We start from the raw sequence: 25955 nt of genomic DNA on the forward strand, positions 1-25955 counted from the left end.
AGATATGATGTATTTAATTCCATAGATGACAATTATAAAGGCAACTGATAGCTAAAACCTAATTCATGCCATGTATTTTGTTATTGTATCTCACATATGGGTGTGAAAAGATTTTGTTAAATTTGTTCATTCAAATCCCAGGAGTTAAGTAAGTAGTCAATGTAACCCTTATTTTATGCATCCCAGTGAAGTCAGTTGTGACTTAAGTGTCTCTAAATAATCTAGAGTGTAGTTTGTACTGAACTTTTTTTATATAAATTTTGTTGATATAATTATCATAGTTTATTTTCTTTTTGCTTAAGTATACTGACATCCCATGTAACCTAGCACGAAGTCAATTGTCACTGTAGTGACTCTAAGTAACTTATGGTGTAACTAGTAAAGTAACTGACATTACGTAATCTGTATGTGAATCCAATGGAATGCGTTTACTACTTTGGACCAGCTATCAGACAGTCTCATTGTAATCCAAAAGGGTCACGTACGTGTTAAAACAATTAGTCACGTGGTTAGTTATGTAACTAGTGGTCACCCTAAATGATAGATATAACCATTAGTTCGTTCATGAATGATACAACTCTAGTACATATCTACTTAGAATACTTCCTCCTTGGTAATGTTTTCGTATTTGATATATTTTACAAAAAAAATTGTTTGGTTCAATGACTTTTTATATGAAGACTATGAATTTCATAAAATAAAATCTGAAGCGCATAACTACAAAACTTTTGTTTTACATAAATTAGTCCTTGCAGTTTTGTAATGAAACAATTTAACATTTAGGATTACTTAAAAAAATGGTTTATTAAATAATTATCAATTATTACACATATTTTAATAACGTCGATCTCTTCGGTCGCGGTCATGTCGACCACGTTCACTACGATAATCATCACGACGGTCATAGCGATCATCTGTATAATCATCTCTTCGACGATTGTCACCACGATCCCTAATACGATCGCGCTCCCTTTCTCTATCCCGTTCATGTTCATCGTAACGATGATCATTCCGACTTCTATCATAATCACGACGATCTCTTTCTCGTTCACGTTGATAGCGTTCTAGGTCTTCGTTGTATTCGCGAGATCGACTACTATGGCTTGGTCCGGCTCCAATACTTTCATCACGACGATTAGGAGATAATGATCTTGATTTTGAATGATCTTTTCTTGATTTTTTCAGAGATTTTCCCTTTGTTTCATTTTCTTCTTCCACATTCTCTTCTTCGCTTACTAAATCTTCGTCGAGATCTTCGTCTAATACAGATACTTTAGGTTCCAGTTCATTATTTTCTTCCAAAACTGATCGTTTCTGTATGCGCGGCAAAATAATATCACAAACTCGGTCACTTCTCAAAAGCTCATCGATAAATTCGTCCATGTACACGATTTCGTATTGACCCACTCGATTTTGTCTCCGCAGTTTGCGGTTATCTATATACAAAGGTTCCAAGTACTTGTAACAATCCAATGCGCTGCCAGTTAAACGTAGATAAAATGCACCCAGAGCTCGAACGTACTTGAATTCTTCATTTTTTATGAACTCCACAACAATATCTTTCTCCGGTTGTATTTGTAACATTTTCAATGTTAGGCAGAGAAACTGTGTTGGTTTAATGTTTCCACCATATACACCTCCTATATAACGTAATTCCATAGCTTTGTCCACTAAAAGTTCCGCAGTTAAAGCAAAACATTGTTCCTTCCAATATTTGGAATCGTAAATGCGAGACCGAATAATTTTTTCAATGAGATACTGCGGATTTGTGCCATGTATATTTTTGGCCTCCTTAACTGTGCGATTGGCCATTTTTATTCAATAATTTTAAAACATTTACGAAAAACTTATAAAAAAATCACGATTTTCTTTTAACCAAAACGTAAACAACGCTGTCTCAAGCTTATGACATTTATCCCGGTGGTTAAACGTCAAAATCTTGACATTATTTGTAATAGAATTTATGCAGAGTTGTTATTACACTTTTATTGTTTCTCTGCGTTTAAAAACTGTACCCAGTATTAGTAGAAATTACCAAAACAATTGTAGTTGTCAAAACAAATGTCAGTTTTGGATGACGCACTATCGAAGAAAAATTAGAATATACATATTTATAAATCGCAATAATAACTTACAGAAAGTGAATATTTTTAATATAAATAATAGTTTTGAGCAACGCGATAAACACGGAAATAATTAACCAATTAAGATGAGTTTCTTTGGCAAAATGTTTGGGGGCAAAAAGGAACAAGCTCCAACTACGGGCGAAGCAATACAAAAACTGCGAGAAACTGAAAATATGCTAATCAAAAAACAAGAATTTTTGGAATCCAAAATTGAAGAGGAGCTAAGTACAGCTAGAAAGAATGCATCCAAAAACAAAAGAGGTATGTTTTAACAATTTATATTATATGTGACAACATGGGATTCTGCATTTTCTTCAAGAACACCAATGAATGATTGTGTATGGTTTACAATGTTGATTGCTGCGATGTGTTTTGATGACTCATAATTGCATTTTCCTGCTTTTTTATCTCCTCTACACAAATCTCATAAGCATTATCACTGCTAGACTTTATTAAAATTTTGTTTATTTTCTATTTCATCTTGCAATGTTTTTTGTTTTTAATTCGGGCCCATTCTTCGGATGTGATGTGGCGATGTCTGGATAATCTTGTAACACAAGAACGTAATGTTGAAATCCCTAATAATTAATTTCATAAATATTTATCGCTTTTTTGTTTTGATCATATCACATTTAAAAGAAAAAACAACTATTGGCCACTTTAATTTTTAATTTATTTAAAAATGGGCATAGTAATGGAAATTTGAGTATCGGAAACAAATTTGCATGAATACATAATTTCAATTGGACTGAAAATATATCACCTGATTTAAGTGCATTCGCATTTCATGAATTACGCTCTAAATTCGATATAAACATTATTTGTTTAACACAAATGCCCGTAATTTCAACAAATAGATATCTACGGTGAAAAATATCCAGTAGATAAATTTACCTAAAAGGTAACTTGACAATAATTTATCAAATAGATAGGTATCTATCAGTGCTAAGTTTCTTATTAATGTCAAGTTACTTACCTTTTATGTAAACTTATCTGCTGTATATTTTACACCGTAGTTGAAATTACGGGCATAAAAACTACCAAATATTTTTACTCCATAAGAAACTGAACACTGATAGATAGGTACCTATCTATTTGTTGAAATTACGGGAATAAAAAATGCAATTTCCATTTACAAATATTCACAATTACAGAATTATTACGAACAAAATTTTATAAAAATTGAAAAATATGTTTCCTTTTTCGAATATCATAGCTTCGATGACCAACTGACAAGTATCCAATAACAATATATTAACGAATGATATTTATGACCCACAGTTAATTCAAGACTAATAGAAATATATATTCAAGAGATATTCGTTCTTTCTTATGGCAACATTATTTACACCGAATTTAGTAGCATACTTAAAAATACAAATAGTCAACATATCTTCAGCCATCTATGGACCTATTATAGTGATTTTTGTACTGTGCAGAACATAAGCAACATAAAATCTTTTCTGTATTTTTTAGAATAACAATTAGAAAAAAGTAATTTTTGGAAAGTGTGCACATTTTGAAGAATTAACAAAAACATAAACACTAAAAGAATTATTTTTTTTTCAAAAATAAGGACTAACAGTAGGATCTTTATACATATTTGTAAGAGTGTGCACAACAATAGCAACCTAGTAAAAAAATCCTTAATATTTTACCTTTTGTGTTAAAATTATTAATTATGGTCATTAGAAATACTTTTCATTCATGTTTTTGGACAACTATCATAACAAATCATATTTAAACACTTTAGTTCTGGTTCAAATCGCGTAAAGTTTCCCAGTAAGTTTTAATTCTTAATTAGACCGACAAATAAATGAATTTCATCCGATTCTTTTAAAGTTAATCCTATTTATGTGCAAACAGTAATGGTCTGTAATTTCATTAATTTTTTTACCCAGTTACGTGACACAAAAGAACTTTTGTAGGAAGTTATAAAATCAATGAATATGGCTTTAGAAGAGTCGTGAGTGAATATTGTTTAAAAACAATTGGCAGAATTTACGAAATAATTAAAAAATATGCTAAATGTTTCTATCATACATATGTACATAATATGTATGTATGCACATTAGGGTGGTCGATCACGAAAAGTCGTATAGCAGAAACGCATTAGAATTTTCCGTAGATTGCGTTTCTGCTATACGATTTATTACTTTTTGATCCTCCATACAAATCGACCCGGCCTAATGTACATACATACATATATCTTCAAATATATGTACATATTTTATTTACTCTTTATGAAATTTATTTTTATTTTATAACGAAACAAAATTATTCAAATTTATTTTTTGTTTACTGATGTTAAAAAAAATTGATTTAGAAATGACGTGGAAACTTTAATTTTATAATAAATTTTAGTGGCTTTACAAGCATTAAAAAAGAAGAAGCGTTTGGAAAAACAATTGCAACAAATCGATGGCACCTTATCCACAATTGAAATGCAGCGTGAAGCACTTGAAAGTGCCAACACGAATACTGCTGTATTGACAACAATGAAAAATGCTGCCGATGCCCTTAAAGCAGCTCATCAAAATATGTGAGTTTATCATTAATTTCATCCTTTTGATTGCTATGATGTTTACGATTTATTTATATATACAACTGTATAATAATTGCAGGGATGTTGATAAGGTTCATGATATGATGGATGACATTGCAGAACAACAAGATGTGGCGCGCGAAATTTCGGATGCCATTTCAAATCCTGTAGCATTTGGTGCTGATATTGACGATGAAGATTTGGAACGTGAACTAGATGAACTAGAACAAGAGAACTTCGACAAGGAAATTATTGGCATACCAGAACCTGCAACTACGCTGCCAGAAGTGCCAGATGATGAAGTTGCTGAAAAAGCAAAAGAAAAGAAGAAAGCTACTACCTCAAACAATCTAGAAACGATTCCAGATGGTAAGTGATGAAAGCATTTCAAATTATCTTCATCGTGTGTGGATTTCTTTTAATATTATTTAAAAATATCTTTTTCAGACGATCCCGATATGAAACAATTATTGGCATGGGCCAATTAAACAACAATCTGGTATTACCATAAATATTCTTTACTCGAGTCTCTTGAGCATCTTTTTATCTATCTCTAAGTATAAATAAAATTAAATTGAATTATAATTTGTGATTAAATGATTTTGAAATCCAGCTAAATGTACTGGAATACACAAGTTTTCAAATAAGTTTCCACTTTGCTTTTTAAAAGATGTGCATCTTATTTAGGGAAATTTCTTCAGTTTTTTGTTTCCTTTAGTTTTTCATATTTCGCTATATAGTTTGGACTTTGATAACAATAGAAAATCATCATCATAGAATAATTACTATTAAATTATGTTTAAATATACAAAACAGCAAAAGTCTTAATAAAAAATTATTTGCAAATGATATAAATAAATGGTAGTTTCTCATTTATTCACGAATATAATGACTTTTCCAACTGAAATAATGACACATTTCTTATAAAACTCAATGGATTGACCTTGAGTGATTGTAGTCGCACATGTACAAAATGATTTCAAATTAAAAACCGGGAATTTTCTTTTGCGTTGAGTACAACATAAATTTGTAATAAGTCATGAAGTAGCACTAAGCACCTGATATGAATAATAATCGTGTTGTGCGGCGGCGTGGTGGGTGACAAAATACGCGTACTCACAAATCTTACAAACAAAGCAAGCGAACTACAAACAGTGGCTTCTATTAAAATTAAGCAATTATTTATTTATTTTAATTTGTAATAATTTTATATTGGTCAATATTTGGGCACTTATTTAATGCTACTGTTGACAGTTTGCATGTGCATGCAAACAGTCAAAATTATATCAGTCTTTAGGAATATTTACAACAGTAAACATTAAAAAATTTGATTGTAGAATGAAGGTGTATATTTCTTTATTGATGGTAAATATTTGTTTGATTTTTAAAAATATTAATTGCAAAAATTAATATTTAATTATACAGCTTGTTTTAGCATTATTTGTCCCACTTAATAAAGCGGTATTAAACGATGTTCACGATGCTATTGGATGGTCAAATGTGGATTTGAAAAATTTCCAATATTTTAAAAACTTGCCATCGCAAGACCCAAAAAGAGCAGCACAAGCCAATCTCTTCTTGGAACATTTTCAAAAGAAAAAAGCAGTTTTAGATTATTTCGAAAATTTATTTTTGGGCAATTCACCATTCACACAAGAGAGTGAAATTCCATTTAATCCTCACTTTGGTCGAGCGTGGCGTCCTTATTATGTACGAAAGTTTGGTTGGAAAGGAGAACGATTAATCGATGCTTTGGGCAAAGGGTACCCCATTAAACAATTGAAGCATTTTGGAGCTATACCTAAGGACTACGGTTCCAAGTATTATCCTAGCTAATTATTTCATATACCATTTAGTCATCACATATTTATAAATATTTAAAATAAACTATTTATTAAACGAAACAAAATTGTTATAACTAAAAAAAAAAACATAGATTGATGCAAATTTCTATTACAGTGTTCGTAATTCGGGAAAAGTTTGGTCGAATTCTAAAAGTTTTATCAAATATCATAGATTATGAAATTTTGAAGGAGAAGTAATCAAATTCCAGGAGTTATAAGACTAAATAGATATTTAAAAACCAGCCAGAAAACAAGTGTAATAAAATATACAAAATTTATTGCTAGATATCGAATGCCATGATCTCAATTAAGATAATTATTATAAAATATAAATAAATTCAGCTAGAACAGAAAACTGTCGCCGAATTATCGCATTTGAGATTGAATGAACTTTTGTATCGAAAAATTATTTCAAAGGCGAAATTATAATAAAATAGACTAGATTTCCGGTTCAGTATTGTATGCTAATAAAGATTTAATTTAGAAAAAGTCCACAGCTCAGTAAATCGAGTAACCATTTCGTTTTTAAAACGAATCCACATACTTTGGTGGTGTATGGTATGTAAATCGAATCCACAAAATTTTCTTGTGTAAATACTTAGCAATAATTTTCAAAGACGAACATTTTCAGAACATCAATTGGTTAAATCATTAGTTTTTAAAATCACTTGATTTACAAAGCAATTTTTATATTCGAACACATACATTTGAGGTATTCAGGTCGTATTGTCATAATGTCGTAAAATATTTTTTTAGTTTTAACAAATTCTTGTTGTGCTGCAAACAAAAAAAGTGTTATTTTATGACAAACCAATAAACATAGTTCAAAAAGTCTGATTAGTTTATAACTTTTTTGTTTGAAACCCAACAAAAATTTGTTTAAACTTAAAAAATATTTTATGACATTATGACAATACGACCTAATAGGAGACCGTTTGAATCCCCAATTTTTTGAAAATTTGTCTATAATGGAATAATCTAATTAAATATTTTGCTAATTACAAATTTGACTGTTGACATTCTTTAACTGGTTGTACATTAGGGCTGTTCCATTTGTTCGGGTGAGAAAAGACGTGACAGGCGTACAGCAAAATTGGAATCTACACAAAATTCTAAGAAAATTTCCAAAATAATGTATGGGTCTAAAATTAAAACCTAGCTCCCGCCGAGAGACATAAAGATTTAAGATTTTACTCTGCTACAAAATAACACTTTTTTATATTAAAACCTATTTCTTTTTGCACAGTGTTTTAAATAATTTTATGTAGACAAAAATGAGACATTACTTGTTAAAATCGGATCATATTTGTAAAAGTTATTAAACTTTTTCGAACAAATTTACCTTAAAAATTGTACTAATATTTTTGTTTTGTTTTTTTATTCATATGCCGATTTAAATAATTAGAACTGTTTTGTTAAGAACTAAATTTCCTTTATTTATTGGTATACATTTTTATAAACTTTCATATCATATTTTGAAGCCACTCAGCGGGAGCTAGGTTCTGATTTTAGACCCATAGTTTCTTGGGGAAATTTTCGTAGATTACGTTTTTGCTATACGCCTGTTGACTAAAAAAATTTACCCACACTATTGTACATATAGGATTCGTAACACTTTCGCCACTCTTATGTAAATTGAGTGGTATAAACTCGTTCGAATTTATAAACATAATATACTATAAACAAAACTGATTAATGACATTTCCAACAATTCCCGTATATGCAGCAAAAACTTTTCCAAAATTGTTTCTCGCTGTAACTGATTTCTTTAATTACAAAGCACTTTCTTTCTATATTAATGTGAGTTCACAGATTTGAACATACATACGTCACTAATTTCCAATACTACGATGCATATTTTCATATGAAAATGGGTTACGTTTCTAAATTTGAGCTAAAATAGTTTTACTACCTCCATTGCTTTAATATAAAACTTTACAATTTGTAGCTGCAAAAGCACCCACTTACTTCACTCCTGAAGTTTTTTTTGAGGAATAAATTTTGACACGAAGCTTAGGCATTTTACGATACGTTTTTTTTGTCGTATTGAAAAGCAGTAATCTGCCAAATTTTGATCGATAATGCAGAATTTTGGCTTAATCCAACCCGAATATTTGGTCGGACCTACATATCTTTAATTTTACCCTATTTATAAAAAATATTTATCTGCTGGTTTTGTTTTCTAAAAAAAATACATTTATTTTACATGATTACACTCTTCTTTTTTGTGTAGATATGTATAGGACATTGTTGCCACGTATGAAAGCATCTCCGTATTTGTTTTTTAATTGACCATTGACGTACTCCTCAGTTTGATCAAGAGCTATATTCATATAACCATCCAAACATGCTAAAACGCCTGGAAATAAAATAAAAAATATGAAACAATATTAATAGAAACGTTTGACACTAAATTAAGCAGCATTATGATAATTTCTGCTTGTAGGAAAAGTCAATTTAATAAAATACAGTATTTTCTTAAATTTCTTTAGAGGAAAGCATGATTTTGCCATCCACTTTCATGCAATTGCGGAAAGAAATTAAATTACAAATATTAACCTACCTCTGTAATCAACACCACTGTTAAGTTTCACAACCACGGGACGTCCATGAATTTGATTTATAAACTGAGAGAGAGCTTCCTTCCGAGACATAATAAAAAGGATTTCAATTTAAAAAATTATGCGACTTTTTGCGGCCTTTTCTGATTTGTGTGAAAACAATTGTTTTTATTCCCAGCTAATTGTCAAACTTGTAAATATTCTGTACCCAGTATTTTTGACAACTAAACACAAACATTATGGGAAATTAATGGTTGTAATTTTATGTAGTAGTGAAAATTCGAAAAAACATTTTTTCGTAGCTTCTAGCCAGCGTTGCCACAAAGAAAATATTTTTCCTACCAACCAGCGTTGCCACTCATAAAATATTTTTCCTACCAAATTTCTAATTAAAAACTACCAAAGCCTACCAAAACCTACCAAATTTAAAATATTTGAGAAGTGCTATATGAATTCGTTTCAAAATTAATAGTTAACTTAAAATTAATAGTTAACTTAAAATTATATTATTGCTGCTATAAAATTATCCAGAGGAAGAATGATATTGAAGCAGAGTTTAACACATATTATTAGAAAATAAAAGTTTTGAGAGCCCTTTGGCATTTTTTGAACTCAACACTACTAAATAAATACACATTTACCTGACTAAACTAAATATTTTAGAAAATGCTATCTTCATATTTTGCAAATATGTAGTTTTATTATTTTGGCTTAACATAAGTAGTTTTTGTTTTATTATTTTAATTATTTTGTTCTTAAAAATACTTCTGTATTCAGAAATATCGTAGCCTACCAAAATATGACAAATATCGGAACAAACCAACCAAACTACCAAAAGTCAATTTGTTAACTTCAAACTACCAATTTTGGTCCAATTGTACCAAAGCGGCAACGCTGCTACCAACATACACTCTAAAACCTACCAAATCTGTCATATCCTACCAAAAATTTAATTTTAAATAAATATAAGCATTTGATTACATAGAGCAAAAAAATCATTTTGTTGCTATTACATGTGGGTGTGTCATAATGCAATAAATCTGAACAATTTCTGCCGATTTTTATAAAACAAAAAAATTGCATATTTTTACATAAAAAATATATTTTTTTTCAAAATTCAATTTCAATTTTATGTATATCAACAAAAAAGTAAAATTTTGTGAAAATGAGCGAATTCAGTTAATTGTGAATAAATACGAAAATAATCGATTTTTATATATTTCGTTAAGTTGCTATTATATTAGGGTTTGTCATAAATTATGTTTTCATTCTGCAGCAGCAGAACTATTTGGAAGCGAAAGTACATATATTAAAAATAAAATTACATAAGTCACTATAACAGAGTTCATTGAATCCATCTTTAAGTGTGCTGACATTTTCCCGAACAAATTTATGCGAGCATTAATATCTAAAGATATTTCACTTAGCCGAAGCAAATTCCATTATTTATGTGGGAGCAGTGATTTAAGATTGTTTTGAAACATACAATGCAAAAACAGCTTCCATCTTTCTCCTGCAACCAATCAAAAAGTTGAATCCACTCACTCCTAAATTTCCGCTTCGTTTTGCAACTTTATTCACTACAAAAAAGTAAAATTATAGATATTTTATTCATATTTATTTTCTATCATTGCCGTTTGATGTTTGGTTTTCTCCATCAGCATCAATTGCCAGTCTTGGAGTTTTTTTTGAAGATATCTAAAAATACTACATATTTTAACTATGTATTAAATAAAATTGTAAAAAAAATAACTTTTTTGCGGCCTTTTGTTTAAGAAATACAAGTGTTTGTTTACACTTAATTTGCACTGACACTATGATTTTGATGTTTTTCATATAAATGCAAAGATGTTATACATTTAACGGCGTTAAGTTCAATAATCAGGGTTTCCAACTCTTTTATTTCACACATGTTTTTTATTTGTTATCTTTAAATTTAAAAACTATAAATTTTAAAAATATTAATTGTATTTCCTACCAACAAATTAAAAAAAAACCAACCAAACTACCAATCCAAGGCGAATTTATACAAGGTGGAGTCAGTCAAACAGCTGATAATTTTTTTTTTCGCTTTTTGGTTTTAACAGTTGTCAAAGCTTGTTTTTATATTTAAATATCTACATATTCTAATCGTATTAACAAAATATTTATTTTTTACATAAATAAGTAAAGCCCTCACTATACAATTATCTACATTACATTAAGTTTTAATACATATTTGTTTATTTTTTCATTTTTGTTTTTTGACATTTGTTAAGACCAATTGTTGTATTTGTAGAACTGATAGCACCTTGTATAAATTCGCCTTGTACCAATCGTTGTACTTGTAAATAAAATCTACCACTTTTGGTCCAATTGGACCAAAGCGGCAACGCTGCTTCTAGCTACACTGGTGGCAATACCGCGGCTGACATCAGCGGCTGACGTCAGCCAAACCATTTTTATACCCTTCACCATGAGTGGCAAGGGTATATATAAGTTTGTCATTCCGTTTGTAATTTCTACATTTTTCATTTGCGACCCCACAAAGTATATATATTCTGGATCGTTATAGTTAGCGGAGTCGATGTAGCCATGTCCGTCTGTGTGTTGAAATCAACTTCCCGAAGCCCCAAAATAACTTACACACAAAAAAATCCATAGGTTATATTTCCTAAAAATATGGTATACATTTAACTAAGCGCAAGTGTAGAATGGCATTTGCAAAGTTTCTTAGTTAATATAACTAAAATTTTAGATAATTTCATACATACCCTTTTGCACCAAAAATATTTTCAATTGACAATAAAATAAAGAAAAAAACTTCGAAGAAGATACCAAACATCAAATTACTAATTCCAATAGTTATATTAACATAGTTTTTAGGTAAAGTGTATAGTTTGAATTACCTATTGGCATAGATAATAAAACATAGTTTTTAGTTTTCATATAAAAAGAAATTAACTATGCAAGCTTAGTTAATATAGCCTCGATTTTTTTTTGTGTGTACATACACGAATCATATATCTCCGAAATTCTTCCGGCTCGGTTGCTATTTAAAATCGAGAAAATCGGTCCACAAATGGCTGAGATATAAGGAAAAAACCAGGACAACCTCGATTTTTGAACTATTTTTGACCCATATCTGGATACTAAATCATTAACATATATAATATGGGTATCTAATGATAGCTATTTCAAAGACCTGTGCAACGACGTATGTATATAACGACATAGTAAGTTGGACCTACAATGGTCCAAAATCGAAAAAAAATATTTTTTAACCCGAATTTTTTTTTTCACTAAATATTAAAAAAAAAATTTTTAAAAACTAAAATTTTTTTTTTAAATTTAAAAAAAAAATTTTAAAATTTAAAAAAAATTTAGAAATTAAAAAAACAGTTTTGAAAAAACAACTGGAATAAAAATTTAAATTTTATTTACCTAAAAATATTTAAAATTTTTATTTTAAAGTATAATTTGGTGAAGGGATATAAGATTCGGCACAGCCGAATATAGCTCTCTTACTTGTTTTATATGAAGTTTTTACGATTTTAGATACACAGGCATCAGCATGTGAGCGGCTGATGTCAGCCGGAGTATAAAGTTGCCAGATTGATTAAAATAGAACAATTTTCTTTTTTATTATTTTCTATTGACACGACTTTGACGTTATGTTGAATCAACAAAAAAGGCGGGAGAAAGAAGACAGAAGGTAGTTTTTATGAGTTTATTTTTATAATTTTGTGAAAAACATTAAAGGATTTTTTAATTTCAAGGAATCCTTTGAAATATGGCTGATAACGATACGCTGTTATCGTAAAAAGGAGAGACGGTATTCTGCAAGCCCTGGTGGGGCCCTTATTTAGCGGCTTCTTCAAAAGCCGATGAAAATAATATTGGAGTTGTCAAGAATCCAGCTATAGTAAGTAAAACGGAAAATGGTAACTCATACACCTTTAAGTTATTAAGAGATACTGACTGAGTCATCATCGCACAGCCCAAACGGCTGAAGCTAGAATCATGAAATTTAAACTGTGGGTTTCTCACTCCCCAAAACGATCCACTACGAAGGGATTTTTGGAAATTCGAACGTTTAGGGGGTAAAAAACGGTTAAATTCGGTAACCTTATATCTTCAAAACTAATAAAGATACATAAAATTGCATGTTACTCCATTTTAAAAAATAAGCTGACAGGTCTGGTACTTTTTTGAAATTCGAACCTTTTAGGGGACAAAACGGGTAAAAACTGTATTTTGGTACTAGAAGAACGAAATAGTCTACAGTTCAGTTCTCACATTTTGGTACCTAAATATTATCACCTTTTCCAAACTCTAATTTCACTCAGATACATATCAGCTAACTTTAATGACGATAAGCTAAATAAATTAAAATTTAACAAGTAATAGAGCTATATTCGAACTATTATATACCCTTCACCAAATTATACTTCAAAATAGAAATTTTAAATATTTTTAGGTAAAGAAATTTTTTTCCAAAGTTGTTTTTTTTATTTTTTGGGTAATTTTTTTTCGAATTGTTTTTTTTTAATGTTTAGCGAAATAAAACTTTTTGTGAAAAAAAATCGGGTTAAAAAATATTTTTCCGATTTTGACCCATTGTATGACCAACTTACTATGGTATTATATACGTCATTGCAAAGGTCTTTGAAATATCTATCATTAGATATCCATATTGTCTATATTAATGACTTAGTAATCCAGATACACATGTCAAAGAATAGTTCAAAAATCGAGGTTGTCCTGGTTTTGTCCTTATATCTCAGCCATTTGTGGACCGATTTTAAATAGCAACCAAGCCGGAAGAATTTCGGAGATATTGATGTATTAATCGTGTATGTAAGTTATTTGGGGGCTTCAGAAAGTTGATTTCAACAGACAGACGGACATGGCTTAATCGACTCCGCTATCTATAAGGATCCAGAATATATATATACTTTATAGGGTCGCAAATGTAAAATGTAGATATTACAAACGGAATAACAAACTTATATGTACATATACATATACCCTTCTCACGAAGGTGAAGGGTATAAAAAGGTACCAAAAAAATACTCCAATTTGGTAAAAAAAATTTGTGCTAAAGACATGTCTCAAACGATTAAAATCTATGGTTATGCTCAAGATAAAATATGTTTTAAAAAAGTACCAAACTGTTTACCCGGAATGAATCCAGGAACCAATGTTAAAATTTATGTAATTGGGCTTATGGGTCAATTATGGATGGCAACCGAACTTCTGTTGAGGGCAACCACAAATTTCTGGTTGCAATTTGACAACAGAAATGATAGCTGCCAGTTGCCATCTGTAATACCATTTGGCAACTGACAACACACCTGAAGTTTTTATAAAAAATTTATATTTTTTATTAGTTTTTTTTCGTAATTTTTCAAATTCAACAATAATTATTTAAATTTTTTTCATTGAAAACCTATTTTTTTACAAACTGCTTTAAAGACATTTAAAAAAAATAGCAAAAGTTATTAAACTTTTTCGAAAAAAGTTTCCTTGTAAATTAAAAACCGTACAAATAATTTTTTTGTACAGAAAGCTTTAAACATAGGGTAACATAGAGACGAGATGTAATTGTCAAAAACCTAAGTCTTGCAACAACAAAATACATGCTAGTCAATGTATTTTGTTGTTGTATCAGACATATTATTTATTGTATTTTTGTTTGACAAATCGGAGTGTCTCGTCTCTATGTATAATTCTCTATGGCTTTAAATATATGAGAGCCGCAGAACAAAAGATACTTTTCGCACATTTAAAATTTTTGGAAAAATGAGTTTTATTTATTTCGCCCCCTTAAAAAACTGCATGAACATGGAAATGGTAACAAGTTTCTTACTTATCAATAGATAGATCTAACTGCCATAAGTCACCACATTAAATGTTAAGGATGTTTCATATAAAACCATTTTAATATCGGAAAAAAAACCTTTTGTTAAAAAATAAAGAAAAAAAGTACGTTTTGTTAAAAAAAAAAATTAAAAAGTATGTTTTTTATGCGTGTTATTAACGATAATATATTAAATGAATGTTTTTAATCCTGATCTAATGTATAAACAAATTACACATTGAAATTAAATATTGTTTTTTCGTTTTATAATAGTGTTGTACGTTTTGTTAAGCACAAATTTTTTTGTAACTTAGAAAACAAATTTTGCTGACTTGTTTGTTTCTAGAAGATTTCAACCCAAATATTATAAAAATACCAAAAAACCAATTTTTGAAAAGATGCGAAAAAGTACCTTTTGTTCTGCGGTTCCTCATATAACCATAGAGAATAGACATAGAGCGGAAACTCTCCTGTCAAAGATCTCACATCGTTATTAAACCTAAGTGGTGACAATGTATTAGTAGAAAAAATATGTGAAAACAAAAACAACAATTTGCATATTTATTTGTACTTTTTTGTTATTTTATTGGAAAAAATATATAATTAACATATAAAATATTTAAATTGAATTTTGTAAACTTATGATATAAATTAACTAACTAAATAATAAATAGCTTGAATTTTAGTGTATTCCTTCAAGTGGTGTATAAGTTTTGTATTGATATAAATCTGGTCCACCATAACCATATAATAATTTACCACGGCCGTTGGAATCATAGTAAGGATATCGATACTTTGGTCTAAAAGAAATCAAATGGATTTTTTTAATTTACAATATTTTAAGAATAGTTTTGATGTACATATATAAAAGCAGTAAGAACAAATTTCTGCATTATTGAAAGTTTGTCTTTTTTAAATAATATTGGAAAATTTTCATTAAATTTTAACATACTATTCATTATTCTTTAAAATTTTAGTATGTCAGTGTAGGTGAAGATGTATATTACCTTTCAAAATATTGAAAATTTGGTGCTCTGGGTTGTACAGTAGCGTTTGCAAACCGTAGCAGACAAACCAGCACTAAGAGAATCTGAAAGAATGTAATAAATTTTATTAAATAATATAATACATATATAATAATATATTATTAAAAATACATAGTTAATTGAAAAATAAACAATAAACAAATCATACCCATTTATTGCAAAAAAATTAAATACAAATCATAATAAATGCTTAAAAACTTAATTAAAGGTTTCAAGGTAGTTAACATTTTTAAATTTTTGCTTTGGATTTCTTATTCGTGAAATATTAGGACATTACCCCCTGTCTATACTTGACAAATATTCATCATAACAATAAATGACAAGACAAAGATGTCTAAGCAAAAGCACTAACAATTTTATCATAACAAAGCAATAATACTAATAAATGGAGACTATAGCTGATAACTTTTTATCTAGACAACCATTTTGAAGTTTATCATGATACAAATTTATCAGGTATAACCAGGGAGTTATGACAATATGATATGAATTGACCAAATATACATAAAAAGAAAATCCATATTCGTCGGTTCCAAATCGTGACCTGGTATATTTGGCGATAAAGATTAACAATTTTTAAATTTAAACTTTTTAAAATTAAACATTTTGTAAAAGAAATTTGTTGAAATATCGAAATATAGGAAATCAAATAAACATTGTTTTAATATAAAAGTGACATAGTTTTATCAGTTTTCAAAAAAGTCAATTTTTTTTGTGTGAAAGGATTTTTATACCCTTCACCTTGAGAACGGTATATATAAGACTGTCATTCAGTTTGTAATTTCTACATTTTTCATTTTCATAAGTATATATATTTTGGATCCTTATAGATAGCGGAGTCGATTAAGCCATGTCTGTCTATTTGTCTATTGAAATCAACTTTCCGAAGCCCCCAAATAACTTACATACACGATTCATATATCAATATCTCCGGCTCGGTTGCTATTTAAAATCGAGAAAATCGGTCCACAAATTGCTGAGATATAAAGAAAAAACCTCGATTTTTGACCTATATCTGGATTACTAAGTAATTAATATAGACAATATGGATATCTAATGATAGATATTTCAAAGACGTATATAAGACCATAGTAAGTTGGACATACAATGGGTCAAAATCGGAAAAAATATTTTTTAACCGAATTTTTCGCAAAATAATAAATAAAAATTTAAATACAAAAAGATCCGGCACAGCCGAATATAGCTCTCTTACTTGTTTTTGTTGCAAAGTTTAAATTTGGGTTAAATACAGATTAGAAAGATATTAACATCTACTATTTAAATCTGCTTTTATTTCAGAAATTGCAGCATTTGTTGAAAATGTATTTAAGAAATAGTAAAATGTCATAAAACATTTAAAGCCGTTTTTCTTGAAACGACTTTTTTTTTTTAATTATGACGTTGCAGCAACACGTAAGAGTGCTGTATTTGGCTGTGCTGAATCTTATATACCCTTCAACAAATTATACTAAAATAAAAAAATAATAATGCAGTTTTGTTTGAAATCTATTTTTATTGCTATGCACCAAAATTGGCTGAAGAACTCGCAACAAGATCAGAAGATATTCACGAACAATTCAAAGAACCTTAAATTATAATGGTAATTAAAGCAGAAATCCTCGTAAATTAGTGAACGGATCGCAAACTTCGTTTGGAATTCGCCCAAAAACACTTTGAAAAGGACATGGAATTCTGGAAGCGAGTTTTGTTCACTGATGAGCTCAAGTATAACATATTTGGAAGTGTTGGAGAGAGATTAAGTATGGCGAAAAACAGATACAGCAATGGATCCGAAAAACTTACTTGTTACAGTTAAGCATGGTGGTGGCAGTGAAGATCCGAAAACATCTTACTACTTGAGAACCAATGTTAAAGGAGAAGCTTCCAGAAGAATGTCAAAATATAAAGTCCGCAGAACTAGAATATTTAGTTACTTCGATGCCCAGACGCTTGTAGATGCCCGTGGTGGCCCAACGAAATATTGAATTTAATGAAAATTTGTATTCGCTGAAAAATTTTTATTTAGTGTACAGATCGTATGTAGACTTTTGTCAACATATTTTTATAATTTTTTGTGAATAATAGTTTAAATTAATTATAAATTTAGCGATATTTTTTTGTTATATTTCTAAAAATGCATTTGAAATAAAACTGCATCATTCTTTTACTTATTATGGTATAGAAGTCCGCAAGTTACGAAAATAATATGTATAACGTTATTATTCTTTATGTATAACCTTTGCTCTAAAAAGTCAAACTAAATATTCCTTAAGAAATGCAAAAAATGCTCTTAAGGGCAAAATATGAACAGCCCTATAGAATGTACACGATTCCGGTTTCCCTAAAAATAAAAATATCAAGCTATTCGTGAAAATTGAAATGTAAAGTTGGATGAGTGCCCATTCCACTTTTTGTATTTTTAACCATATTTTTCGTCTGGTTAATGAAATAATACAATACATATTATATTGCATTACATATTTATTGTGCTTTGCTTTCGTCTTCGTCTCAGGTGTGTTAATATTTTCTCCCTTCCTTCTTTTGCAAATATTATGCAATATTTTGATAAACAAAAAAGAGTAGTGAATGAAGTAAACATTTCATTATGACACACTTATTTTTTTTATTTGTTGTAATTGTATTGTTGTTATTGGTATACTGTTGCTTTCAAAAGCTCTCACAAACATGCAGATTGAAATAAACTGCAAAACTAAATAAAAAGCAACAACAAACTCAATTTGTTTAATTTGAGTTTTAAAATAAAAAATAAATGATTAAAATGGGTCTCTGTAAACTAAATAAAAAATGTGTTGAGCTGTTTTTATTTTAATGTGGAAATATTTTGGTAAAACCTGAACACACACATGTCTGCACATCATGAAGAAACTAAAAATGTTCAAGGTCTTTTATGAAAACAAAAACATCAAATGTAAATATATGTATGTATGTAGGTAATAAGAGTAGAAATCAATAAGATGTTGCAATCAATCATTGGCGGCGCAATTCACCTTTAATACATGCATATGTAGTATGTATGTATGTATGTTGAAACTGGTTCCGAAGGTCAATCACCTGTTCATTTTAATCTCTATCACTAAGTTCCTGCATTCAAAAATTGGGCATTTGTTTTGCCCATTTTTAACGTCCATAATTTAATACAATTAAAATTCACCACGCATCCATTAATGGGTGTAGAATAGACAAAAATTGTAGAAGTTGAAAGTAAAAAGGTTTGTTACTATGAAAGTTTCATTCATACATACGTACATATTTATGTACTATGTAGGAAGGTATTTATGTATAAAAAAAGAAACTTTTTCCTGAACACTTTGTATACGAGCGCATAGTATGTAGTTAGTTAATGCAAAATAAATAAAAATCATTTATAAATGGTGCCACTATTTGATTGTTTGTACGTTAAGAAAGTTTTTTATTTTTTTTTTCATTTTTTACAGGTCACCATTGGAAAAAAGAAGGTGTCAATTTGTTGTATTGCTAATTTTTCTGATAACTAGGAAAATCAATAAAGAATTCTTATTCGATTTCACTTACTGGTAGAAGAAATATTCCCAATTTGAACATCTTTAACGTTAAGCTTTATTATATTTAAGAATTTATAGTTTTCCCTCGAATTTTAAAACTGACTTTAAAAGTTGTCAATCAGTTTTCGAACCGCTTAATCCGTTATTAAAGTTTTGTAACCGCTTTTATTCCCGTATAAATTGTGACTAAATTTGTTACTAGTCGATGTTTATGACAATTGTTGGTTTTGGTGGCTTAAACAGACAAGAAGTAATTGAAACTGGTTGTAGTTGTAATAGTTTTAAATTTTTTTTTATTATAATTTTATGTAGTATTTGGCTTTGTTTATGGCTTTACTTAAGGCAAAAGAGCAAATAAATAATTATTAAAATGAAAGAGAGAGGCTTACAACCAGTGTTGCCTTAGTCAATTTTACAAAACTCAAAATTATCCAACATTTATTTTTGAAGCAATAGAAAATAATGAATTTATGAAAATAACAACAGAAAATTTATTAATTAGAATTCAACAAAGACTGCATTATCTAATCGGCAACACTGCTTTTACTCGTAACAACAAAAAGAGAAATTAAACTAAATTTAATTGTTATTATCTGTGTAACCAGATGGTATCATCGTATCTCTTATTTAATAACTAAAAATCCCCAAAATCTACAATATTTTATTTTAATTACAATTTCAAGAATTACCAACAATTGAGGAGAATATTATTTAGGTTAGTTTTAATACATTAATATTTAGAAAAAATTTAAATTTCAAACCAAATTCTGAATGATATTTTTCACTTCGACATTTTGAAAAAGCACTAATAATAGAGTTGATATTGCTGCTCTTTTACTTTTTTTCATTCTCTTTAATTCTCATCTTTTTCAGTGAAAGTAAAAAAACTGTTTTTTTATATCTAAAAAGCTGTTTGTATTTGTAACCTAATTGGCTAAAAGAACAAAGTCTTTAATAACCAGGGAAACCAAAATATGCAAATGCATGTTTTTTCTGGTGAGTCTAATGAGCACATGGATAAGATATTTACACGTTTCAGAAATATTTAAGAATTTTGGCATCGATTTGTTAGTGCATATTTTTGCATATTTTACCCTTAAATGCATATGTTTGCATATATTTGTTTTAAGAGCTTATTTATGTCATATTTTTGCGTTTTTAGAGCATATTTTACTGTTTAATAGCATATTTTGACTTTATTAAAAACAAATTTTGTCTTACTTATTTTTCGCTGTTCTGCTACAGGTTTTTACTACCTTTGTTTAAAATTCAAAATTGAAAAATACATGGCTTTTTTTTAATATAAAATAAGCACTATTTTCATAATAGCGCCATCTAAATATCAAATTTTAGTTCTAATTCAAACTTAACCGTTCTAAGTGTTAAAGAAATATTGTCTATTAAATTTCCTCCTGTAACATCAGTTGATGTCGAAAGAACATTTTCTATGTATAAAAATGTTTTCAGATCCAATAGACAGCGATTTTTATTTGAAAATTTAAGTCAATATTTTGTAATTTATTGCAATAGTAACCTTAATTGAAGATGTGACTTTATATTTATATAAAATATCATCAAAAAATACCTTTCGAGGCCTTCTCATAGCTTAAGTTCCTATTGTTATACCCTACACCACCATAGTGGGAGGGTATTATGCATTTGTGCAGATGTTTATAACGCCCAAATATATTAGTCTAACACCCACCTTAAAGTATACCGAGCGACTTAGAATCACTTTCTGAGACGATTAAACGATGTCCGTCTGGTTGGCTGGCTGTCCATGTAAACCTTGTGCGCAGAGTATGGGTCGCAATTTTAAAGATATTTTGATCATGTTTGGTACATATAACTTTTTCGGCCCAAGGACTAAGCCCATTGAAACTGGCTAAAATCGGTCCATTATTTCACCTAGCTCTCTTTATTTATGTTTCTACACAAATTTCGCTCCAAATAAGTTTTATATGTACACAATTCATGTCACCAAATTTTGTTACGATCGGTCCATAATTAGTCATAGCTCCCATATAGACCCGCTTCCGAAAATCACTTTAACATGCATAAATCTCTTAAAAATGTTGGTATATACACAAAATTCAACATAAATAACTTACATATAGACATAAATCACACGACCTAATTTCATGGTGATCGGTCCATAATTGGTCATAGCTCCCATATAAGGCCCACTTCCGAAAATCACTCACGAATATAAATTATTGATATTTTAAAAGAAAAATATTTTTACTCATTTACTTGATGTATGTTTTATTATATTTTTTGTTAGACTTGTTTTAGTTCATGTTATTTTTGTTTATTTTTTAAATAAAAGTATATTTTTTTGTTAAAAATTATGTAAAAGTTTGTTTTTTTAAGAGCATATTTTTTAAATTTTAAGAGCATATTTTAAAGTTTTTACTGCATATTTAAAGCGCTTAAAACACTTTTTTTAGAGCATATTTCCGGTTTCCCTGTTAATAACAAATAAAATACTTTGCAAAAGTATGCTCATTCAAAATTAAAAAATCATTAAAAAAGTGTAGCTACCAAATACTATTTGAAAATGTTAAAGACCTTCCAGACAATTCTTCAATTATATGACAAAAAAAAAAACGGAAATTGTTTTTAACGTGAACAACGTGATTGTTTACACGTTTCAAACAACAAGTGCATATGTACAAAACTGATGGTGGCATGCGTTAATTATTGGCAACAGGTTAATGGATGAATCGTATTTAAAGTACGATCACATTAGGAAACAAGTAAACAGTTTACTCCAGCATGTCCAAACATATAATACCCTATAGCTAACACATGAATTAGTGTCAAATGAAATTCAATACCAACCAAATCTAATAATAAACTCCAGTGTGCAGTTGGCCAAATCATAGTAGACGAACACAATTGATGAGCGATAAAGTTTTCAATGTTGAATGTGGCATTTTGTCAACTTTTAGTCGAACTTTTCATTGTTGTTGTGTTAATGACAAACTGAGCGATATTGTCACCATTTTGACTACATATTTGTTCTGGCTGTCTCACATACATACATACATACATACATACATACGTACATATTATGTCGTCGAGGAATACGAATTATCGTTCACCTATCATTGAGGATGTATTAAAGCCGTGGCGAGATACATGCATATGTATGTACATTAGTGTTAATTTCAAAAATTTGATTTGCGGTATCATAATTTTTCTGAAGGTTTTTGCGTAAATAAAAATAATGACTTCCTTTTTTTGGAAAATTTTCACTCCTTTTGGTGGTTCAACGCACATAAAGACGCGGATTTTGAGCACATTTTTCTGTAGAGCAAAATCGGTTGAATATATTGCAAATCTGATTTCATCAATAAATTCTTCATCAAAAATTAATACAATTGATGTTTTTTGAATCCTTAATAACTTTTTAGATTGACATATGTATTCGCATAAAGAACGTATAATGCCCCAACATACATATAGTGATCTGGGCTAAAAAAAGGAGGAAGCTGCATAAATACCAGATTTTTTTTATTTTTTTTGCAAACTCAGAAATGAGGCCAAGCTTAAGTCATTCAATGTTTGTGTGTAAATACAAACTACAGACATACTATGTACATATGAAATATACTGTATGTATGTACTTTGTATACAATGGTAATTTATATGTACAGTGGGACCTCGATTATCCGTATTGGTCGGGACAAGAAGCATACTGTATAATCAATTTTTCCGGTTAATTGAGTACCAATTTTGAGTAGTTTTTTAATACATATTGTTGTAATTACATAATTATATCAGTAATAATAAAATTATTTAAGGATTTAATTAAATTTCGGACATATGCCTACACCTCTTCATTTTCTAGATAGAGTAAGTTATTCTACGCATTTCTCAAAACTGCAGAAGAAATAGCGTTCCAAGCATTATTAATTGAGAACAGTGCTTTCTTGAATTCTTCTCTGTTGATTGACGTAACTAGTTTTTACACTAGAGTTATTCGATAATGACATTTAAAGCTCCATATTGCACCCTGACCCATCGGATATATCAAAGACATCACATTTGGTGGGGAAAATTTCACAATAATGTTTTCATTGTTGAGTTTTTCCATTGATATGAATTCATTTAATTTTTCCACAAAAATTGTGGCAGCTATATAATCATTTTTCTCCTGCAGCATTAAAGTTGTGAATTCCATATCGTTTTTTTGTTTAATTTTGAGTGGAATATTTTAGCCTTTTCATTCACTATTAATCCAGAAATTGGAGTTCGTTCTTTCAGGAAACATCCAAAGCCAATAACAGAATCACTTTCTACACAAAACTTTAAAAGTCGAGGGAATTCCCATTTTCGATTTATTCACATTGTGTTTGATTGTTCAAAAATAATAGAAAAAAATTTTGCTTATAATCCCGGATAATAGAGTTAATTACGGTTAATCGATGCAAAAAAGTTGAAATCGATCCAAAAATATTTTCTTTTTCTTTCCCGGATAATTGATGTTGCCGCTTAATCGAATCACGGATAATCGAGGCTTCACTGTATGTACATACATACATATGACCGTGTGGTACTTATGTAATAATAAGTATCCATACACATGCACCTAAATGGGAACCAGTTTGTCTGAGACCACCATCTGAAGATCACTTTACAAAAACAATGTCATTATTCGTATTTAGTGCTAAAGCAATAGCAAACATTAACTGAATATGTATGTACACTAAATATTTATTATGATTTTTATTTTTTGGATAAACAAATATAAATTTATGTACCTATTGTATATTAAGTACATACATATGTACGTACACTGTGTACATGATGTCAAAGTGGAGTCAGATATTAAAGTCTATCTCGTATGTTGTTTATATTAACTACTATTATTGTTAGTTTATTTTTACGACGAATAACAAACTACAATAAAAAAATAGTCTTGGTTGTTGTTACAAAATGTAATTAATAATCACTGAAGCATTTTTTGTTTAACACAAATTTTATACATTCATACTAACTTCATTTAAACTTTAAATTTTAAAGTAACAACTTCCTTGTTTAATGCTGAGAAAAAATAATTTCTACATTTATTCTCCCATAAACAAAGAGTAACTTTAAGCGTTTCTCTTACACATATTATTGCTCAATTTCTATTGATACGACAAGAGTGTTGTTTACACATTTTTACAGATCGCAAGAAACTTTTTTTTTCCAATTTTTATGCACACCTGACTTACTAACTCTGTGATTGAATGCCTGACTGGCTGCACATTCAGTGATGTTGTCTGACTGAACAAGTTTCGGATTGTACTGTTTATGGTGGCTTTTAGTGATTTCGTGTTGATCGAAGAGATCAAAACAAAAATTTTAGTTAATATTTAATTTATTGTTTGTGACTTAAAATAAAATTTCACAATTTCGTTAAAATGTTGAGACAACATTTTTTAATCGGCACAAGTGTAAGAAAAACTAATATTTCGAATAATGTTTAGCATTAAATTGAATGCCAAATTATCTATTTCTAGTTGTTCATTGTGATGTTATTTGTTCAATTTCAACAAAGTGAATCCTTTATTTATCGGCTAATAACTGAAACTTTGCAAAATAATGTTGCCGGAGAACCCATAACGCACAAAAGAACTGAATGGGATTTTGATCCAGAAATAAGCCAAAAGCGACGTTCGCTATTTTACGAAGTGAGTTTTTAACGTTGATTAAATAAAGTTTAATTTCTGCTTGGCTTATTGAAATTGTTATTTGTTGTTTTTTTTTTTTTAAAATTAGTCTCATGGATTTAGAGCGGCAAAATTTATTGAACGCATTGGTGTGGGTCATGATGGTCTGGAGGAAGAACGTAGAATTGAGCAGCAACAACGCGACATTGGTAGATCAAGTGGAGATCATAATATAAATTATTCGGCAGAATAGAATTTTAGTAGTGCTCATACCTTAAAACTTAAAATTTTAAATAATCTTTCCGACGAGGTATAAAACATAAAAATCAATAGAAAATTATGGTTATACATACATACTTTGTTAAAAGATAAGATGTAATATTATTTAAATATACATAAATTATTTTATAGAATTCAAAATAAATACCATTTCGGGCATGTGTTCTCGTTATCCGATTTTGAATAAGCTAGTTTTTTATACCAATGAACAAAATAAGACCAATTCAAAGTTAATTTTTTTTAAGGGCACATAGGAAACATTTGTAGGTATGTATGTTTGTACGATGTATTTGTGTAATATAATTTTATTATTAAGCTATTTAATTATTTCACATTGTTTAATGTTCTTATTACTATTGTTTAACAATATTTAATACGCATCCATACATACATATGTACATACATATGTATGTAGAAGGCATAAATACTCATATAATTATTATAAAATTAAATTTATGAATGTAATTTTGTTGCTATATTATTACAAAACATTAAGAAAAGCTTTTT

The 25955-nt window shown here is 29.0% G+C and overlaps 6 protein-coding genes across 6 annotated transcripts; 3 read left to right on the forward strand and 3 right to left on the reverse strand.

The window, feature by feature from the left end:
* Window positions 1-778: 778 nt before the first annotated feature.
* Window positions 779-1877, reverse strand: Prp38 (pre-mRNA processing factor 38). Its single transcript, XM_065513571.1, has one exon. It carries the CDS (start codon window positions 1810-1812, stop codon window positions 835-837), a length of 978 nt encoding a protein of 325 aa, XP_065369643.1. The 5' UTR covers window positions 1813-1877; the 3' UTR covers window positions 779-834.
* Window positions 1878-2054: 177 nt separating this feature from the next.
* On the forward strand, window positions 2055-5530 carry shrb (charged multivesicular body protein shrub). Its single transcript, XM_065512502.1, has 4 exons — window positions 2055-2387; window positions 4491-4668; window positions 4751-5040; window positions 5119-5530. Exons 1-4 carry the CDS (start codon window positions 2210-2212, stop codon window positions 5157-5159), a joined length of 687 nt encoding a protein of 228 aa, XP_065368574.1. The 5' UTR covers window positions 2055-2209; the 3' UTR covers window positions 5160-5530.
* A 479-nt stretch (window positions 5531-6009) lies between these two features.
* On the forward strand, window positions 6010-6580 carry LOC135961545 (uncharacterized). The gene is made up of 2 exons (XM_065513049.1): window positions 6010-6036; window positions 6097-6580. The coding sequence occupies exons 1-2, from the start codon at window positions 6010-6012 to the stop codon at window positions 6505-6507; spliced, it is 438 nt and encodes a 145-aa protein (XP_065369121.1). The 3' UTR covers window positions 6508-6580.
* A 2124-nt stretch (window positions 6581-8704) lies between these two features.
* Window positions 8705-9257, reverse strand: LOC135961567 (U6 snRNA-associated Sm-like protein LSm6). Its single transcript, XM_065513074.1, has 2 exons — window positions 9079-9257; window positions 8705-8874 (listed from the first exon to the last, which is right to left on the reverse strand). Exons 1-2 carry the CDS (start codon window positions 9167-9169, stop codon window positions 8726-8728), a joined length of 240 nt encoding a protein of 79 aa, XP_065369146.1. The 5' UTR covers window positions 9170-9257; the 3' UTR covers window positions 8705-8725.
* A 6221-nt stretch (window positions 9258-15478) lies between these two features.
* LOC135962009 (uncharacterized) lies at window positions 15479-19790 on the reverse strand. Its single transcript, XM_065513684.1, has 3 exons — window positions 19517-19790; window positions 15926-16008; window positions 15479-15718 (listed from the first exon to the last, which is right to left on the reverse strand). Exons 1-3 carry the CDS (start codon window positions 19544-19546, stop codon window positions 15601-15603), a joined length of 231 nt encoding a protein of 76 aa, XP_065369756.1. The 5' UTR covers window positions 19547-19790; the 3' UTR covers window positions 15479-15600.
* Window positions 19791-24702: 4912 nt separating this feature from the next.
* Window positions 24703-25635, forward strand: LOC135962178 (uncharacterized). Its single transcript, XM_065513955.1, has 3 exons — window positions 24703-24953; window positions 25020-25190; window positions 25279-25635. The coding sequence occupies exons 1-3, from the start codon at window positions 24921-24923 to the stop codon at window positions 25420-25422; spliced, it is 348 nt and encodes a 115-aa protein (XP_065370027.1). The 5' UTR covers window positions 24703-24920; the 3' UTR covers window positions 25423-25635.
* The last annotated feature ends 320 nt before the right edge of the window (window positions 25636-25955 follow it).

This window comes from Calliphora vicina, chromosome 5 (genome assembly GCF_958450345.1).
Source record: "Calliphora vicina chromosome 5, idCalVici1.1, whole genome shotgun sequence".
Classification (NCBI taxonomy): domain Eukaryota; kingdom Metazoa; phylum Arthropoda; class Insecta; order Diptera; family Calliphoridae; genus Calliphora; species Calliphora vicina.

What these genes read in the sequence shown, in the direction of transcription:
- Prp38 (XM_065513571.1), bottom strand. Translation starts at nt 1,812, where the DNA reads ATGGCCAATCGCACAGTTAAGGAGGCCAAAAATATACATGGCACAAAT.
- shrb (XM_065512502.1), top strand. Translation starts at nt 2,210, where the DNA reads ATGAGTTTCTTTGGCAAAATGTTTGGGGGCAAAAAGGAACAAGCTCCA. An exon ending in AAAGCAGCTCATCAAAATAT is followed by an intron (nt 4,669 to 4,750) that starts GTGAGTTTATCA and finishes TAATAATTGCAG; the next exon opens with GGATGTTGATAAGGTTCATG. An exon ending in TCTAGAAACGATTCCAGATG is followed by an intron (nt 5,041 to 5,118) that starts GTAAGTGATGAA and finishes TATCTTTTTCAG; the next exon opens with ACGATCCCGATATGAAACAA.
- LOC135961545 (XM_065513049.1), top strand. Translation starts at nt 6,010, where the DNA reads ATGAAGGTGTATATTTCTTTATTGATG. An exon ending in TGTATATTTCTTTATTGATG is followed by an intron (nt 6,037 to 6,096) that starts GTAAATATTTGT and finishes TTAATTATACAG; the next exon opens with CTTGTTTTAGCATTATTTGT.
- LOC135961567 (XM_065513074.1), bottom strand. Translation starts at nt 9,169, where the DNA reads ATGTCTCGGAAGGAAGCTCTCTCTCAGTTTATAAATCAAATTCATGGA. An exon ending in CAGTGGTGTTGATTACAGAG is followed by an intron (nt 8,875 to 9,078) that starts GTAGGTTAATAT and finishes TTTTATTTCCAG; the next exon opens with GCGTTTTAGCATGTTTGGAT.
- LOC135962009 (XM_065513684.1), bottom strand. Translation starts at nt 19,546, where the DNA reads ATGTTCAAATTGGGAATATTTCTTCTACCA. An exon ending in TGGGAATATTTCTTCTACCA is followed by an intron (nt 16,009 to 19,516) that starts GTAAGTGAAATC and finishes ACATTCTTTCAG; the next exon opens with ATTCTCTTAGTGCTGGTTTG. An exon ending in AATTTTCAATATTTTGAAAG is followed by an intron (nt 15,719 to 15,925) that starts GTAATATACATC and finishes GATTTCTTTTAG; the next exon opens with ACCAAAGTATCGATATCCTT.
- LOC135962178 (XM_065513955.1), top strand. Translation starts at nt 24,921, where the DNA reads ATGTTGAGACAACATTTTTTAATCGGCACAAGT. An exon ending in ATTTTTTAATCGGCACAAGT is followed by an intron (nt 24,954 to 25,019) that starts GTAAGAAAAACT and finishes ATCTATTTCTAG; the next exon opens with TTGTTCATTGTGATGTTATT. An exon ending in GACGTTCGCTATTTTACGAA is followed by an intron (nt 25,191 to 25,278) that starts GTGAGTTTTTAA and finishes TTTTAAAATTAG; the next exon opens with TCTCATGGATTTAGAGCGGC.